Source organism: Aquarana catesbeiana, linkage group LG02, assembly GCF_042186555.1.
Source record: "Aquarana catesbeiana isolate 2022-GZ linkage group LG02, ASM4218655v1, whole genome shotgun sequence".
NCBI lineage: Eukaryota > Metazoa > Chordata > Amphibia > Anura > Ranidae > Aquarana > Aquarana catesbeiana.
The window spans coordinates 362,498,251-362,514,795 of NC_133325.1; the positions used below are offsets into that span (position 1 = coordinate 362,498,251).

General features: G+C 41.1%; 1 protein-coding gene across 5 annotated transcripts in view; it reads left to right on the forward strand.

Moving 5' to 3' along the window:
* PHKG1 (phosphorylase kinase catalytic subunit gamma 1) overlaps positions 1 to 16,545 on the forward strand; it is a 41,199-nt gene that overhangs the window by 13,929 nt on the left and 10,725 nt on the right. For all 5 annotated transcript variants that reach the window (XM_073615065.1, XM_073615066.1, XM_073615064.1 and 2 more), the window contains exons 4-6: positions 7,410 to 7,464; positions 9,764 to 9,829; positions 13,630 to 13,793. In XM_073615065.1, the coding sequence (XP_073471166.1) occupies positions 7,410 to 7,464; positions 9,764 to 9,829; positions 13,630 to 13,793 (285 nt within the window). The remainder of the gene's footprint in view (positions 1 to 7,409; positions 7,465 to 9,763; positions 9,830 to 13,629; positions 13,794 to 16,545) is intronic.

Here is a 16,545-nt window from a genome sequence, read left to right on the forward strand (position 1 = left end):
GTCTTATGCTGGCCATATATGCATCGCTTTTTGGACATTCAATGAATTTCACTTGCTTTTAACATTCAATTTTCTTGTCACTGTGGTTGAAAACGAACATCGATTTGACCCCACTAACTATTACAAAATCAAAAAATTTTCTTAAAACAAAAATTTTCTTGTAGGTTAATTTTTTTTTTAATAAATATTTTGACCTCTGAGTCTGATGATATCTACCAGATTCAACCTCTAAGAGTATATATACATATATCTAGATCTATCTAGATATGGATAGATCTAGATATAGATATCTTCTGTCTGTTATTCCCAGAGGGGAACAGAAATTTTGTTCCCTAACTATATAGATGCATATCTATATTTACCACTACAAGGTTTTTTTTAACTTTACATATTAACTAAATTATACACCAAACTTTTTGGAGGCTTTTATCCAATTAATGGATTAATAGAAAACAATAATCTGCCAACTAATCGATTATGCAAATCGTTTGTTGCAGCCCGAGCAGGGACTGATGTGAATGTACAATAAATATGTAAAGTGCTGTGTAAATTGATGACACTATATATGTACCTGTAATAAATACATAAATACACAAAAATGCAAGAGTTTTAGGCAATTGTGAAAAATGCTGTAAAGTAAAGAAGCTTTTTAAAATAATAAAAACATTGATTTCATTATCAATTTAAAACCTACAAAGTGCAGAAATGGACCCTTTGCTATTAAAACAGCACTTATTCTCTAAGGTACACTTGCACATGGTTTCTTAAAGAATACAGCAGGTACGCTGCCCAGCAATGTAGCAGAACTATCCACAGTTCTGTGAATTCCCTCTTTCTCAATATCAGCCTCGCAGAGAGTAACTCAGAAATTTATTGTATATAGGTGTATATAACACCTTATGGTATTTTATCTAAAGATGTCCTAAATTGGCAAGATATTGGAAAGATGTTAGTCAACATTAATGATATTTTTAAAATGTATGGTAGTGTAGTATGTAATCCATATACTTGTATGCTGGGGCATCTAGAGGTTCCATAAAATCAAGCTAATCTGAAATTGGGGTTTAGTGGAATACTGTTTCTTGATGGAAAAGTGATTGCACAAAAGTAGGTTTGGGCACATCCATTGGCAGTGGAGAAATGTATATTGGCAGACAGTAAGAATTTGAATTTAGAGCAGTTGAGTTCTCAGCATAAAGTAAGTTTTAAATAGATTTTAAAAGATTTGGGTAGTATGGCATCAGGTACCTAGTTTTGCAATGAATAAGTGAGAAAATGAAAGATGTTACAATTTCGGGAATGTTGTAAAATTTTGTCTGTGAAATGTTTTTTTTTTTTTCAGGTCAGATGGGTGGGATAGTTAATAATGTTATAGTATAATGTTTTTATATGTAATATTGGGTTTATTGTGGTATTTTTGTTTTCTGTTGTTTTGAAAGTGTTTGTTTTGTGTTGAGTTACTTTTCTATGGTATATGTGTTTGTAAGAAAAATGGTAATAAAATATGGATTAGAGAGCACAAATACACAAATGTGACAACACTTGATGAAGTTAAAGCAGAATTAAACTGTGCAAATACTTACTTACCTTTTAATGATGCATCAACTCCCTCTCCGGCATCTTCTTCCCAGCTTCTTCTAAGTTCCAGGTCTTTAGGCCTCTTGATTGGCTTGGCTAGCCGAGAATGACGAAACCCCCACACATTAATTCATTCATTGCAATGCAAGGTGTGCTGAGAATGTGCTGAGAAAGCAGGTACAACTCGGTGTACATTCTAAAGAAAATTGCAAACAGGCAGGTAAGTTTGTTTTAATGCAGAAGAGACTTAGCAATGTCTCCTTTGCAATAAAGAGCCTGCCTTCCAACTTAAATTTTTTTATCTTTACATTTATAGTTCTGCTTTTATGTTGGTGTTGTCCCTCCCACCTCCCTTTTGGCCAGGTCTTGTGATGGGTGGCCTCGGTAACCAACAGTAAAGATTGAAAAATTAGGGGGGGTGTTCGGTGGCAGGCCAATACCGAACAGGAGAGGTCAGAATTTAAATATTCATTTGCCACCAAGGATGCAAACAAAGCTATTTTTGGTGGTACACGTAGGCACGTTTAGTTGCCAGCATTTTATTGTATGGTTTATGTAACCAGTTTTGTAGATCATACAAAGTGACATGACTCCAGCACAGCAATACACAGTGTACATTTTATGTTAAGGTAGCTGCTTTCTAAGGACAAATGACAAAAGAAATGTATAATTCTGGTATTAGCTTTCTTTCCTCATGACGTCTGAACTGACAGCAGTTGTCATAGAGATCCATGGAGATCTCTGTAACTGAATCATTTCACAATCATTTTGAAAACTCAGCTCCTGCTATTATAATAAGAAATAAAAAGCCATGATAATAGGTTTTTAAAACAATTTATGGTCCCTTGTGATTATTCAAACAATTTTCTACCTTTGGTACAACCAGCAAAACAGGGTTCCGAATTTACAAGCTCTCTATAAAAAACACATACACTGGGCATGTCATTTAATGTAACACAGGGGATTGTAACAATAACACACAGTGGCTTTACAACCACTTTAGGTCTAATATGCAAATTTTTTTTTTGTAAAATTATTTTTATTAAAGTTTTTTGAGACATACAAACATACATTGAAAAAGGAGTGGTCCTGACACAACGCCAGTCCCACCAAGACCAACATGGTCAACTTGGACACGACATTTCAATCTACCTAACATAGGTAACTAACTTGAAAACCCTTCCCCTACCCTCCCACCCCCCTCCCCCCCACCCCCTCCCCCCAACATCCCAAACCTCAGTTCACCACAATCCTCGGATAAGAGCATCACATTAGATTACAAAGGGGACACACCTGGATTTAGACTATGGGCATATGCATGTGGTCATCGTAAGTACAAAGCACTGCACTTCTATCATCATCAGGTTAATTCAGTATCCAGAGAACATATCTGCAGTCAATTATGCCCCACCCTCAGCCCAACAGAGGGACAAAAGGTATTCATTTAGCCCAGGCTCCCAGGACCATTATTACAGCGACCATTATTATTATCTGAGTTGAACCAAGCTTGCCAGACTTTATTAAACTTTTTCCCGCACCCTCTAAAGTGGTAGGTTGCCTTATAGTAAGGCATCATGGAATTTACAATTTCCTTCCGAAATGGTACACTAGGTTGAGTGGAGTTCTTCCATTTAAGTAATATAGCCTTTCTCCCATAAAAGAATAGGATGTTCAGTAATGTTCTAAGAGCACTGGATGGAACCACCTCCTCCACCAAGTCCAACAGACATACCCTAATTGATATTGGGATAGGTATCTTTAGTATGTCTTCTCTGCAAGCTGCCACACCTTCCCAAAAGGTGTTGATGTGTGGGCAATCCCAGAAAATGTGTTTGGCAGCAGCCGGTGAAAAGCCACATCTCCAGCACTCCGAGGAGACCGACGGGTAAATTACAGCAAGTCTGGCAGGAGTGAAGGAAAATCCTGTGCAAAAATTTAAAATGTATAAGTCTATCTCTCGCCGAGACCAAATGTTTAAAGGGGTGCTCCCACATGTCATCCCATTCCTCCCCCTCAGTATCAGGGACTTCACTTTCCCATCGCTCCCTACATTTAGTCATTGCCACCGAACTTCGCTTGAACAGTTCTTTATACGTGACCGATAAGCAACTTGGCTGATCTCAGCTGGGAAACCCAACAGCCATAATATCTGGTTGTCCACATACTATAACAAGGAGCGCTAAAAAAGGGAGTTATGCAAACTCCAGCATCCTCCAGAATTCATGTTACAAGTTCTTTTATTGGTTGTTATGGTCATATTCTTGGCATGTGTACAGTACCATCTAGTGACTGAAAGAGAGAAGCATAGCCTATTTATTTTGGGAAGGGTTGCAGGAGGTGAAGAATTTCCTTTTGTATGACTAATATTCCCCATTTAGTGAAATATCTGGAACATTTGCTGTACATATCAGCAGCTCTGAGGTTTTTAGAAGTAAGACTAATCCCCCGGTCGGTCGGTCGGTCACCAGCCCCGCACTTGCCCCATCTGGGTGGCAGGCAGCCCTTCCTCCGGGTGGCAGGCGGCAGCTTCCCCCGTTACTCCTCCTCCTCTGCATCATGACGGCTTCCACCGTGTGTCCCCCTCCTTCCTCCTCCTAGGTGGCCAATAGGATCACTTCTCCTCTCGGCCATTCATGTGATGGGTCTCAGGACCCCCTTCCTGATTGGCCGGGAGAAAATTAAGGAAGACAATAGTGAATATTAATTCGCTGTTGTCACACAACTGGCTGGGCTTAGGGTGCAGTGCTCTGCTCCCCGAGCCCACCCTTTTTTTAAATAAATTGGAGCCTTAGGCTCTAATCCATGTGCTTCTAAAAGCAAAAAAACACAAAAAAAAACCCCATTGGAATCCATACGCTCAGCGCCCTGCATGGAGATTGGGGGCTGGGCACATGGATTGGGGGGGGGCCGTGCCCCTGCGCCCCATATGAATGGGCCACCACTGGTTGCACCCTAAGCAAGTGGATTTTACTGCAGCATTAAGTTACACGCTGCCAGCTTCAGTGAAAACAACTACTGACTAACTCATATATTGTTCCGAAATCCAATCGTTCTTCTGTAGAATACAGATCCCCCCCTTATCTGCTTTGAAATATGTACTGTAAGTAGAGGCAAAGCTACAGAAAGTAATAGTAATGTTAAAGTGCATGCAAACTCTAACAATTAACTTCTCTTGTTCACTTTTGGTCAGTAAAGATACCACTAAAAGTGTTTTTTTATAGCTCTTCAATACGTGCAAAAAAAATACTTGTTGATCCTGCCAGAAATCCAGAGTTGTCCTCTGTTCTGTGCACTCTGCGGTGCGATCTCAAGCACTGGTATCAACCCAGCTCAGCTCACCTCTGTAAACTACAGACGAGGAGAGGAGAAGGTATTCTGTATTTCTAGCACACTTATTGTCCCAGGTGACAACGCTGTTTCTCCATTGATACAGTACAGTGTGAGAGTTGTCAATTTAGGCCAGGAAGTGTTTTATTGGCTGGATCACCAAAAGAAAATAAAGAAAAAAAAGGAAAAAGAAAACCGATGTAGCTACCACATCTAAAGACTTATAAGCTGTAATTTATTGCATTTTTGTTTTTGGGTTTAGATACACTTTAATGCTTGTGTAGAGCTCAAAACTTCTTTTGGCCCTGAATTTGCATTATATATATTTGCAGTAACCTTGAGTGCATGATACAAATGTCTACACGCTAGGATAAAATATCTTCATTTAAAGCAAATTACTGCATATTCACAAATGTACCATGCTAGAGACACATGGCCATTAGGCCTCCAGGCTTCCCCCATGGAAGAATTGCATGTTAACCCTTGACATGAATGTGTTATATTTGCTTTAAGTTCCAGAACCTTGAGATAATGACTTTCTGCTTATGCTTGCAAAAACAAAGATTAGAACTGAGGAGGGCTAATCCTTTTATATACTTGTTCACCATGTATTTTTTAATATTTGTAGTATGCCTATGAGCAATCATGCAGGGGATATCTGCATCGCATACACAGACCGAAGAGGTTATCCCAGTGGCGGAATTACCAGGGTCGCAACAGTTGCACTTGCGATGGGGCCCTGGCATTCCGTCACTGTGGGGGGGCCCCAGCGGGGTTGCCGTCCTTTCCTCTCTCGCACGGGATGAGAGAGGACACAGATGATCTGCTCCCCCTTCTCCCCCTCCTCTCTTCTCTGTGTGCTTCATGGGAAATGTGAGCTTGTTAGCTGCACACAGAGAAGGGAGAAGGGGGAGCAGATTATCTGTGTCCTCTCTCATCCTGTGCGAGAGAGGACAGGACGGACGGAGAGGGAAATATAACTGTCAATGGCGGTGTCTCCATGAGAAACACGCTCTCCGCTCAGAGCCATGCTGTCCTGAGAAGGCGGACAGCACTGATGGGCACTGATAGAAGTCACTGATGGGCATTAATAGAAGGCACTAATGGGCACTGATAGAATGCACTGATGGGCACTGATAAAAGGCACTGATAGGCAAATTATGGGCACTGATAGGAGGCACCAATGAACACTGATAGAAGGCACTAATTGGCACTGATGGGCACTGATAGAAGGCACCGATGGGCACTGATAGAAGGCACTAATTGGCATTTATGGGCACTGATAGGAGACACTGATAAGGTGCACTGATAGGAGGCACCAATGGGCACTGATAGGAGGCACTGGTGGGTACTGATAGGAGGCACTGATGAGCACTGATATAAGGCATTGATGGGCACTGATAGGAGGCACTAATGGGCACAGATAGGCCGCATTGATAAGCACTGATAGGCAGCACTGGTAGGAGGCACTAATGTGCACTGGTAGGCTGCACTGATAGGTGGCATTTATGGGCACTAATAGGTGGCACTGAGAAACACTGATAGGCAGAACTTAGGCAGTATTGATGGGCACTGATGGGCAGCATTGAAGTTTACTGATAGGTGGCACTGATGGATGATGTTAGGCGGCATTAATGAGCACTGATAGGTGGTGCTGATAGGCAGAATTGATGGGCACTAATAGGCCGCATTAATGAGCGCTGATCGGTAACAATTGTAGGAGGAATTGATGGGCACTGATAGGCGGCATTGATGAGCACTGATAGGCAGCATTGATGGGCACTAATAGGTGGCATTAATGAGCACCGATAGATGGCACTGATGATTGGGGCACTGATTATCAGTGTAAACAATTTACTGAAATTCTTGACAGTTAATTGCAGTCCTTTCCTAACACAGACACAGCGTGGGAGGAGAGGGCTGTGGATAACCGCCAAGTCTGTTTACATGTGATCAGCTGATCACATGGTAAAGGGCCGCTGTGATTGCACTGGATGCACGTCCCAGGGGACATGCGGGAAGCACAGTTTTGGGAGGATGTGCATGGACACCCTCCCAAAATTGGAAGCCGGGGATCAGATGGAAGGGGGGTCCGTCATGGTTTCTTGCACCAGGGCCCTGAAGGTTCTAGTTACGCCTCTGGGTTATCCTATGACAAGTTTTGGCTATTTCACGAGTAGATTTCATGACTGGGTTTGTTTGTGCCATATATGTGTTGATCAGTAAATTCATTTTCATGCAACTTTAATCTGGCTGTCATTCAGTGTATGAAATGCACTTTCAGTTTTGGGTAGAATTTACAGGTAATTTGACAATCAATGTAATTTAATATTTAAAATTTGTAATTTCCTCATGCATGCGATATATGAGCCTTAACCTAACTTTGATTAAAATTTTCTGGCATTTAAGCCAGCCTTCACAGAATAGCTATTCCCAGAATAGAATATGAGAATATTAAACACATGATAACAATGGAATTGTTTTTTTTTTTTTTTTTGTCTCAGTCCAGCTGAAGGACAGCTATGAATCCAACACATTCTTCTTTCTGGTATTTGACCTGTAAGTACAATATTTTGTGATTTGTATTGTGTATTGATTATGATTCCAAATATATTGCTTTTGTTTTGTGTGGAAAGTTAAATGTGAAAATGATTTATAAGCTGGGTTCACACATATGCGGCCGCAGTTTCAGTGCGGGTGTTAGGTGCAGTTCTGTTTACCGGTTCAGGTGCAAATTTGAAAGGGTTTTGCACAGAAGAAAGAAAACAACATTTTTTCCAGCACAACTACAAGCAAGCTAGCCAGCCCCCCACATAAAAAAAAGTACACTGGCAACAAATGTTGAATAGTAATTAATATTTATTAGTAGTTAATAATTTGTTAATAAAATAGAAGTTTTAGTTGCACAGCATTTGCTTAAACTACCCTTTTGCTTCTGGCCTTGTTCACTCAGGCGTACTTAAGCATCACTGACTATTCATTAAGACAAGTAAGGGGCTGGTAAACTACACAATTGCATGCCCCTTCCATACTCTCCATTCTGACAGATCCCCCGCAGCAGCCTGTGGGAGTTGGGAGGGAAAAACCTGGCAGCCCTGAGGGCAGGGTGAGGGGGGGCAAGGGAAGCACACAGAGGCCTGGGGCAGCAGGACAGGTATAGGGAGGTGGCGGGAACGACATGTAGAGAAACCGATGCCCTCCATTTTCCTCCTGCAGCCGCTGAATGGCTGCGGGTGGGAAAGGAGGAGAATCGAGTTCCTTTACATCAAGGGTGTCAAATTCAATTTCATCGTGGGCTGCATCAGCATTATGATTGTCCTCAAAAGGGCCGGTTGTATCTGTAAGATTAGATGTCCAGCGCATCCCCTCAACTTACATTAGATGTCAAGAGCCACCCCACCATCAGAAGTTGAGTCCCCTACTCTCCCTAACATCACAGTGCACCCTCCTTCTTTATGCTGTTGTTGGGAAGAAGCTGGATGCATTGCTTGAAAGCAGAAAGTAGGGGTCTGGAGGAGGAACAGAGGAGGGCTGGAGCTCTCCTGCAGCTGCAGGAGAGGTGCAAGGGCCACATGAAATCGCCTGGAGGGCTGGATTCGGCCCGCGGGCCTTGTGTTTGACACCTGTGCTTTACATGTTGCCGCTCCCACTGCCCTCACATCCAGGTGTACTGGGGGCCGCACGGGACCTCTGGAGCATTGGGCTGGGTCGCAATGGTGATTCCACCCTTCTGCACTCGGTTACAAAAATTGCACTTTCATTGCTGTATATGTCCCCAATAAAAGAGATGTCCTATTGAAGATGCCACTGTCACTAGGACAGAAAGGGAGGAAAATGCCCTCCACTGGCAACACAAATAGCAATAAATATCCGCAGATGGAGAAGCAAGTGAGTCAGCAATACCTTCACCAAATCATTAGGTCAAAGATTAGGGCCAGGAAATGCATGGTCTGTTGCAATGTGTGCATGTATAATATAAATATAGGTAAGAATTGTCATTTGTTGTTCCTTTGGGTATTACAATTGCTGTTTGCCCTGTTACATCTGACACGTTTAGATCACACCATCCAGACACTCATCCAGCATGATGTCCTTGAGGAACACAGTGGATCTTTAGGACTTTACACATCAGCAGATGAATGAGAAGTTTATGAATGTGATTTTAATGAGCTTACAATATTGGTCTGTTGCCAGATTGCTTTGTATGATTCTCTAAGTCATTCTAAGCATTGTTGCGTACAGTACCTGCCATCTTGCTTAAGTAACAGTTGCCCTCACAGATGTCGAGTGACAGACATTTCAGCTCGGATGTCCTTGTACCCTTTGCAGTGACCAGTTAAAATTATTACGGGATGTTTATTTTTACTTGCCATTCAGCCAGACAGCTAGGATGTAACTGAGAACTTCCAAGAAGTTCCAAGCACATTTAGATCCTGACATTTTAGATGGGTCTCTATTAAATAACACCAGAGACTGCTCTGTGATAGTAAATCACAAGGATCAATGCAATAGCTACAATAAATGTTGAAATCCAATTTTTCTTTTATTTTCTTGGAGCTTGTTTGTAACACAATTATGCATACAACACAATAGATGCTTGCTACACATAAAAACTGTGGACTATATATATGGAGCTTATATAGATTTTTCCCCCCATGCTATGTCTCTGTAAACAGTGGTTTCATAGCAGTCACTACATTTAGCTCTTGCACTTTATTTGAAACAAATTCTTCTGAAAGGATAAGATATGTTTATTATTGTTTTATTATATATATATATATATATATATATATATATATATATATATATATATAATATTCTGTGTTCTATGTATTTCATATATGTATTATTGCTTCAGAATGAAGAGAGGTGAACTATTTGACTACCTCACAGAACAAGTTACATTGAGTGAGAAGGAAACAAGGTAACTGTCCATGTTTAAAATGATCCATGTATCTATTTACAAAAATGCACTTTGTAATAAATCCCAAACTCCTTTTATCAAATTCCCATACCACAACTGTACTGGTGTGATAATACTGGCATCATTGTCATTCATTAACCACTTGCCTACAGGGCACTTTCACCCCCTTCCTGCCCAGGGCAATGTTCAGCTTCCAGCGCTGTCACACTTTAAATGACAATTGCGCGGTTATGCAACACTGCACCCAAATGAATTTTTTATCATTTTTTTTTTCACACAAATAGAGCTTTCTTTTAGTGGTATTTAATCACCACTGGGGTTTTAAATTTTTGCTAAACAAATGAAAAAAGACATAAAAAAAAAAAACATTTTTCATAGTTTGTTATAAACTTTTGCAAACAGGTAATTTTTCTCCTTCACTGATGGGCTCTGATAGACAGCATTGATGAGTACTAGATAGCGGCACTGATGATGAGGCACTGATTGGCAGCACTGGTGGGCACTGTTGGGACTGCACTGATGATCAGGACACTGATAATCAGTGCTCTGAATATCAGTGTAGATGTCCCTTTAACACAAGCCAGTTATCAACTCTCTTCTTCTCTCCTCACGCTGTCAGCATGGGGAAAGAAAAGCAGATAACCGGCTTGTGTTTACATCCGTGATTATCTGTCATTGGACACAGTTAAGTAGCAACTGGATTGCTTTTACAGGAAGTCGGGAAGGGTCACCCTTCCCCTCCCGCCACCAGCCAGGGCCTCTCCAGGCTTTACCATCCCACCGGCAAGCCTGGTTCCAGCAGTTTACCATAGGGCTTGTCAAGGACCAGAAGGCAGTTTGTTTTTGTAAAGGTGAACTATGCCTTTAACCTCTTGTCGTCCGTGCTATAGCCGAATGGCGGCCACAGCGCGGACCTGAATTTCTGGGAGGCCTCCCCTTTGCACACGCTCTGCACTGTGATTAGTCACCCGAGACTCGGGTGATCACGGATCTGAGTAAAGGGCCGCTCATGGCCCCTTACCACGTGATCAGCTGTCACCCAATGACAGCTAATCACATGATCTAAACAAAAGCTTGTTAATCTTTTTTTCTTTCTGAGGAGAAAAAAAAGCCGATCACCAGCTTATCTGCAAGGGACATTGGTCCCGAAGAGGAAAAGGCAATTCTACCTCATCTGTGCCACCAGTACCCCCTGACAGTGCCACCTGCCAGTGCCCACAGTGCCCTCCAGTGCCACCTATCAATGCCCACCGGTGGTGCCAATCAGTGCCACCTAGCAGTGCTTGCCTATCAGTGTAACCAACCAGTGCTGATCAGTGCCCATTATTGCCACCCATCACTGCCGCCTCATCAGCATACATCAATGAAGGAGAAAAATTACCTGTTTGCAAAATTTTATAACAAAATATTAAAAAATTTTTTAAAAATTTGGTCTTTTTAAATTTTTTTAACAAAAAATTAAAACCGCAGAGGTGATCAAATACCACCAAAAGAAAGCTCTATTTGTAGGGAAAAAATGATAAAAATTTCATTTGGGTACAGTGTTGTATGACCGTGCAATTGTCATTCAAAGTGTATCAGCGCTGAAAGCTGAAAATTGGTCTGGACAGGAGGGGGGTTTAAGTGCCCAGTAAGCCAGTGGTTATATATACATTACCAGCTATATTCTGTCTTTTATTTTCTAACTCTACTGGAAAGATGAATGGAAAAATTAAAGTGGGGCTCTAATTGTTTGCTAGGTGGAACCAAGAAAGCTTTTTGGGGACGGGTAAACAATTCTGAAGAAAGCATTGTTGTGTGTTTTCAGCATAAACAATATTTCAGCCAGTTGAGCAATGGGGAGAAATAGGAAGTGTAAAAAGGGAAATCGAATGGTTGTAATTAGAATATAGTTAGAGATATAAACAGAACCTGTCTAGTATGGAAACTTTTAATAATCTGAATCACCATTCTTAAATTGTTGTAATTGTGCCGCATCAGCTCTCAGGAATAACTGTGGAGTTAAATAATGCTGAAATAAATACAGTAAAACAACACATGCGGAAACAATTGTGCAAATGTTAAATTCACTAAGAATTGTGCGGTAAATAACCACTGCGGTAAATTTTCAATAATGTGGTAATTCCCACATGAAAATGTAATTTATCGCATTGAACTAGTTGCTGAGGAGTGGGCCAGGAAGCTGGCCGCTGCGTCTTTAATAACAGATAATTAATCAGCTGAATGTAAAGAAAACATGCCAGCAATTAAAAATTATGCATACCAGGCCCTTTGAATCTGGTGTAAATTTTAAGGGGAACCCCACGCCAAAATGTAAAAAAAAAAAAAAAATGGCGTCACCCCCTAAAATCTATACCAGACCCTTATCCGAGCATGCAGCCCAGCAGGTCATAAAAGGAAGGGGGGAGCGAGAGCCCCCCTCCCCCCAACCATACCAGGCCACGTGCTCTCAACATTGGGGGGGTGTTTTGGGATGGGGGGCATTCCCCTGGCTGATGTCACAGAGGGGTGGGGCAACCTGGTGACATCACCTGGTGACTCCTCCCCTTAACCATACAAGAACTGTCAGACGGCAGAGCAGGCAGTCGGTGGGAGCCTTCATCAGGGTCGGAGGGTTTTTTTTTTAAAATATCCCATGTGATACCGCCAGCAAAACCCTGGTGATAAATATTGCATTTTTTTTGTACTCTCTATTACATTTGTGAATTGGACTTAAGAGCTTACCACATTTTTTGGGGTGATATTTACCAGCACATTTGTCATTTTGCGGTCAATATCACATAATCTTTTTATTTTTTTTTATTTTTTTGTGAATTGGACTTTTTTTTACCGCATGCAATAATTTATGCAAACGAGTCATGTGACCATGTTATTGCATGCGGTAAATGCTAGTGAATTGACCCTTGTGTGTCATGTTATTAGGTTATGTTCTCCTCTTTTTTTTGGAGCAGAAGAGTCAGAATAGTATCAGGATGTAATTCCTGCACAGAGGCTGGTTATATTCTGTTTTAGCTCAGCTCTGTCTTAACAAAAACTCTTTCCTATGGACTGAACACGAGAAATGCATGATTTCTTCAATCCATGTTAAACTGAATTGATAGGGAAGTGTCAGCTGCCAGCTATTTTTTAGCAGCCACAGTTCCACCAGTTGCTGAATACCTGAAGTGCTGTTCTGATTCTGGCAAGAATTGTTAGATTCGTTTCAAAACATCAACTTTTCTGGAGCGGCCGGGTGCCTACAAGGCCACCCATGGTCCAAAATTCTAAATTCAAGCAGTGTATTGTCAACTCAACTCTTTTCACTGCTAAGGTAAGAATACAATTAAATAACAGAGAACACACAGCTGAAAAGGTAAGACTGAATTATTATACTAGCTCCAGAGTGGAGGTTCAGACTATTACAAATGCTTTTATCTGACTGGTTCTCTTTGAGGCTCGGTTCACACTGCAGCAATGCGGGAACCCTGCAAATCCACTGCGGGTTCCTGCATCCCATGTCCCCCGGCGGCAGTTCACACTGCCCTATGGGTACTGCTGGGAGTGTAATTTGAAAGGTAATGACCCCCAAATCAGTTCGCATATCGCAGTGCAAATTGGGACAGGACAAAAAAAATCTGTATAACTGAATTCGCACAGAGATTGCATGTGATTTACACTGCAGTGCGATGCGAATCACATCTGATGACGGACATCGCACCAGTGGGAACCAGCCCCGAATCAAGAAATCAAGAAAAAACAGAAACAGTTATTAGAGCTGGTAAAATTCTAACATAATTTTTATTTATTGTCATTTCTGGCAGAAAGATAATGAGGGCCTTATTGGAAGTTGTCTCATACCTGCATTCCCAGAACATTGTTCACAGAGACCTCAAACCAGAGAACATTCTCTTGGATGACAACATGAACATAAAGCTGACAGACTTCGGATTCTCCTGTCAAATACCTGAAGGACAGCAACTGAAAGGTAGACTATGGGGGTTATTTACGGAAGGCAAATCCATTTTGCACTACAAGTGCAAAGTGCACTTGAAATTGCACTGAAAGTGCACTTGGAAGTGCAGTCGCTGTAAATCTGAGGGGTAGATCTGAAATGAGGGGAAGCTGATTTTATCATCAAATTATGTGCAAGCTAAAATGCTGTTTTTTATTTTCGTTGCATGTCCCCCTCGGATCTACAGCGACTGCACTTCCAAGTGCACTTTCAGTGCAATTTCAAGTGCACTTTGCACTTGTAGTTTGCACTTGTGGTGCAAAGTGGATTTGCCTTTCGTAAATAACCCTCTATGTTCCATTCCTAGCAATCTCATGAATTATTCTCTGCTGAATCATTCAGCCTACAGTGACAAAGGATGAAGATAAAAAGCTATATCCTGCCAAGTGCTGGGCTAAGGAAAGCTTTTCGACGGTGCATGATTCAGCAAGAGTTGTTAAAAACTTTATTTTCATTTAGATTTCAATGACCTTACACTGAGGTCTAATAAAGCATTTTCAAAGTCAAAAATCATATTTTTCCTTATGTAGCATGTAAAGCAAAAAATTATTATGCATAATTCAATTAAAAAATTGCCGCTTATTGTTTTATTGTACTGTTGTAAGCAGCATGGACATGTAAAAAGAAATGCAGTAAAATGTACAGTACCTACCTTTTAAAATACACAAGAGAAATAAGTATAGTTTTCCTGCTAACACTGAAAACTTCACTTTCTTCCTGTTGTAGTTGTATTTATTGCTGGGTAGGTACACCAGGGAAACTGTGAGCACACAGACTTGTTTTTTCTTTCGGGCTGGGTTCACACCTAAGATGGCCACGGATCGCACAGAAACGCGATGCGTTCCTGTTCTCTGTTTCAGGGCCGAATCTTTGCCTGAATTCGGCCCTTAAACGGAGCCAAAGATGCACAGAGTTTCTGTGCAAGCAGCTCTGCAGCCGCCCCAGAGATATGTGAACCGACTCCGTAGAGAGCCGGTCACATTCTCCTGTCATCCGAATTGGATGCGTGGAAACCTGCATTCAATTTGCATAGGTGTGAACCCAGCCTTAGTCTTTTTATAAAAAAGTATAGACATCCTTTCTTCAGACTAAAATGGATCAATGTGCTTCCCTTTTAACCATTTAACCACAAATCATATACATACACCTTTTGGTGATTTTTCTTTTTTTACATAAACTTTGAACCGAGAGATCCACATCACTGTCAATAGGTATAAGGAAAATGGCTTAAAATGTTTCTAAGGTAACAACAGTGCCTATGTTAGTCATCATATTATTCCCTGTGTCCCTCTGGAGCCCCTTGGATTCTAGGCCCAGGCTTTACATGTGACATTATTCATTATATACTAGAACTTAAAATGTATGTAAAGTTTTATTTTAAATGCTATGGACTACAGTTCTCTGTTACAAATAGTAAACATTTTGGATACATTTATTTTTAGAAGCACTCCAAATACCTAGCAATGGGAGCAGATTCATGTTAGTACGGTCAGACCTCTTCTTTTATTCTTTTCTGGGACATACAAGATCCCGTGATGATGCACAGCATGCCTAGAGTCCCACAGTCAACCAGTGTTATTACAAGCTAACATCCAATGGTTTCCTGTAGGAGAGTGGAAAACAGGGTGGATCCCAAGAAGCATGAAGGGAAACATAATTACCGTACCTGCTCACAGCTAGATCATGGCACAGGTCAGATACTTAAGCTGTAATGCCACTGAGCGGAAGAGATTTGGAATAGAGCTGCTTGTGGTCACATGACCACTTGAATTAAACTAATATTTTAGGTATTTTGCCAATTTTTTTATGTAGTGTCTACCTAATCTGAATGATATACATAGGTGTGCACACAGGGCGTGCCGGATGTGCCTGGGCACACCCCAATCACCCCAAGTGCGTTATCATTATCACTCTGTTTGCCAGCAGGAAGATGGGAAAGATCTCCCTCTTACAAACTTCTCTTTCACTTTGCCGGCTGGGAGATCAATGTTCCGGGGTCATATAGATATGTAGACACACACACACACACACACACACACACACACACACACACACACACACACACACACACGTGTATTTGAGCTTTAATGTGCACACCCTAATGCAATAGGCTGTGCACACCTATGGTGATATGTTATCTGATGGTCTGTTTGTTATTTGCAGACTTCACACAAGCTTTAAGTGGGTAGTAGAGGTTCTGGCATTTTACACTTCAATGACATGGGGGTATAAAAGTGCAAAAGAATTATTGCGCTACCCTGTAAGAGAAAAGTGAGCTGCTACATATGAATGTGACAATAATTCATGCAGAACAGTGGGTGACAATGTAGCGCTAATATTAAATACAGTAAAAATCAAAGTGTAAAAATTCAAACTGTGAAAATTCAAACATAAAAATATATGAGTCCCAACTGAGTGAAAGTGTGGGGACAACTGATAAGACCCAATTGAATCATTCCAAACAAATGGCGAATCCACCCCAAACAGATAGTTGTTCATATGAACAACTATCTGTTTGGGGTGGATTCGCCGTTTGTTTGGACTGATTCAGTTGGGACTTACAGTGGGGCAAAAAAATATTTAGTCAGCCACCAATTGTGCAAGTTCTCCCACTTAAAAAGATGAGAGAGGCCTGTAATTGTCATCATAGGTATACCTCAACTATGAGAGACAAAATGTGAAACAAATCCAGACAATCACATTGTTTGATTTTTGAAAGAATTTA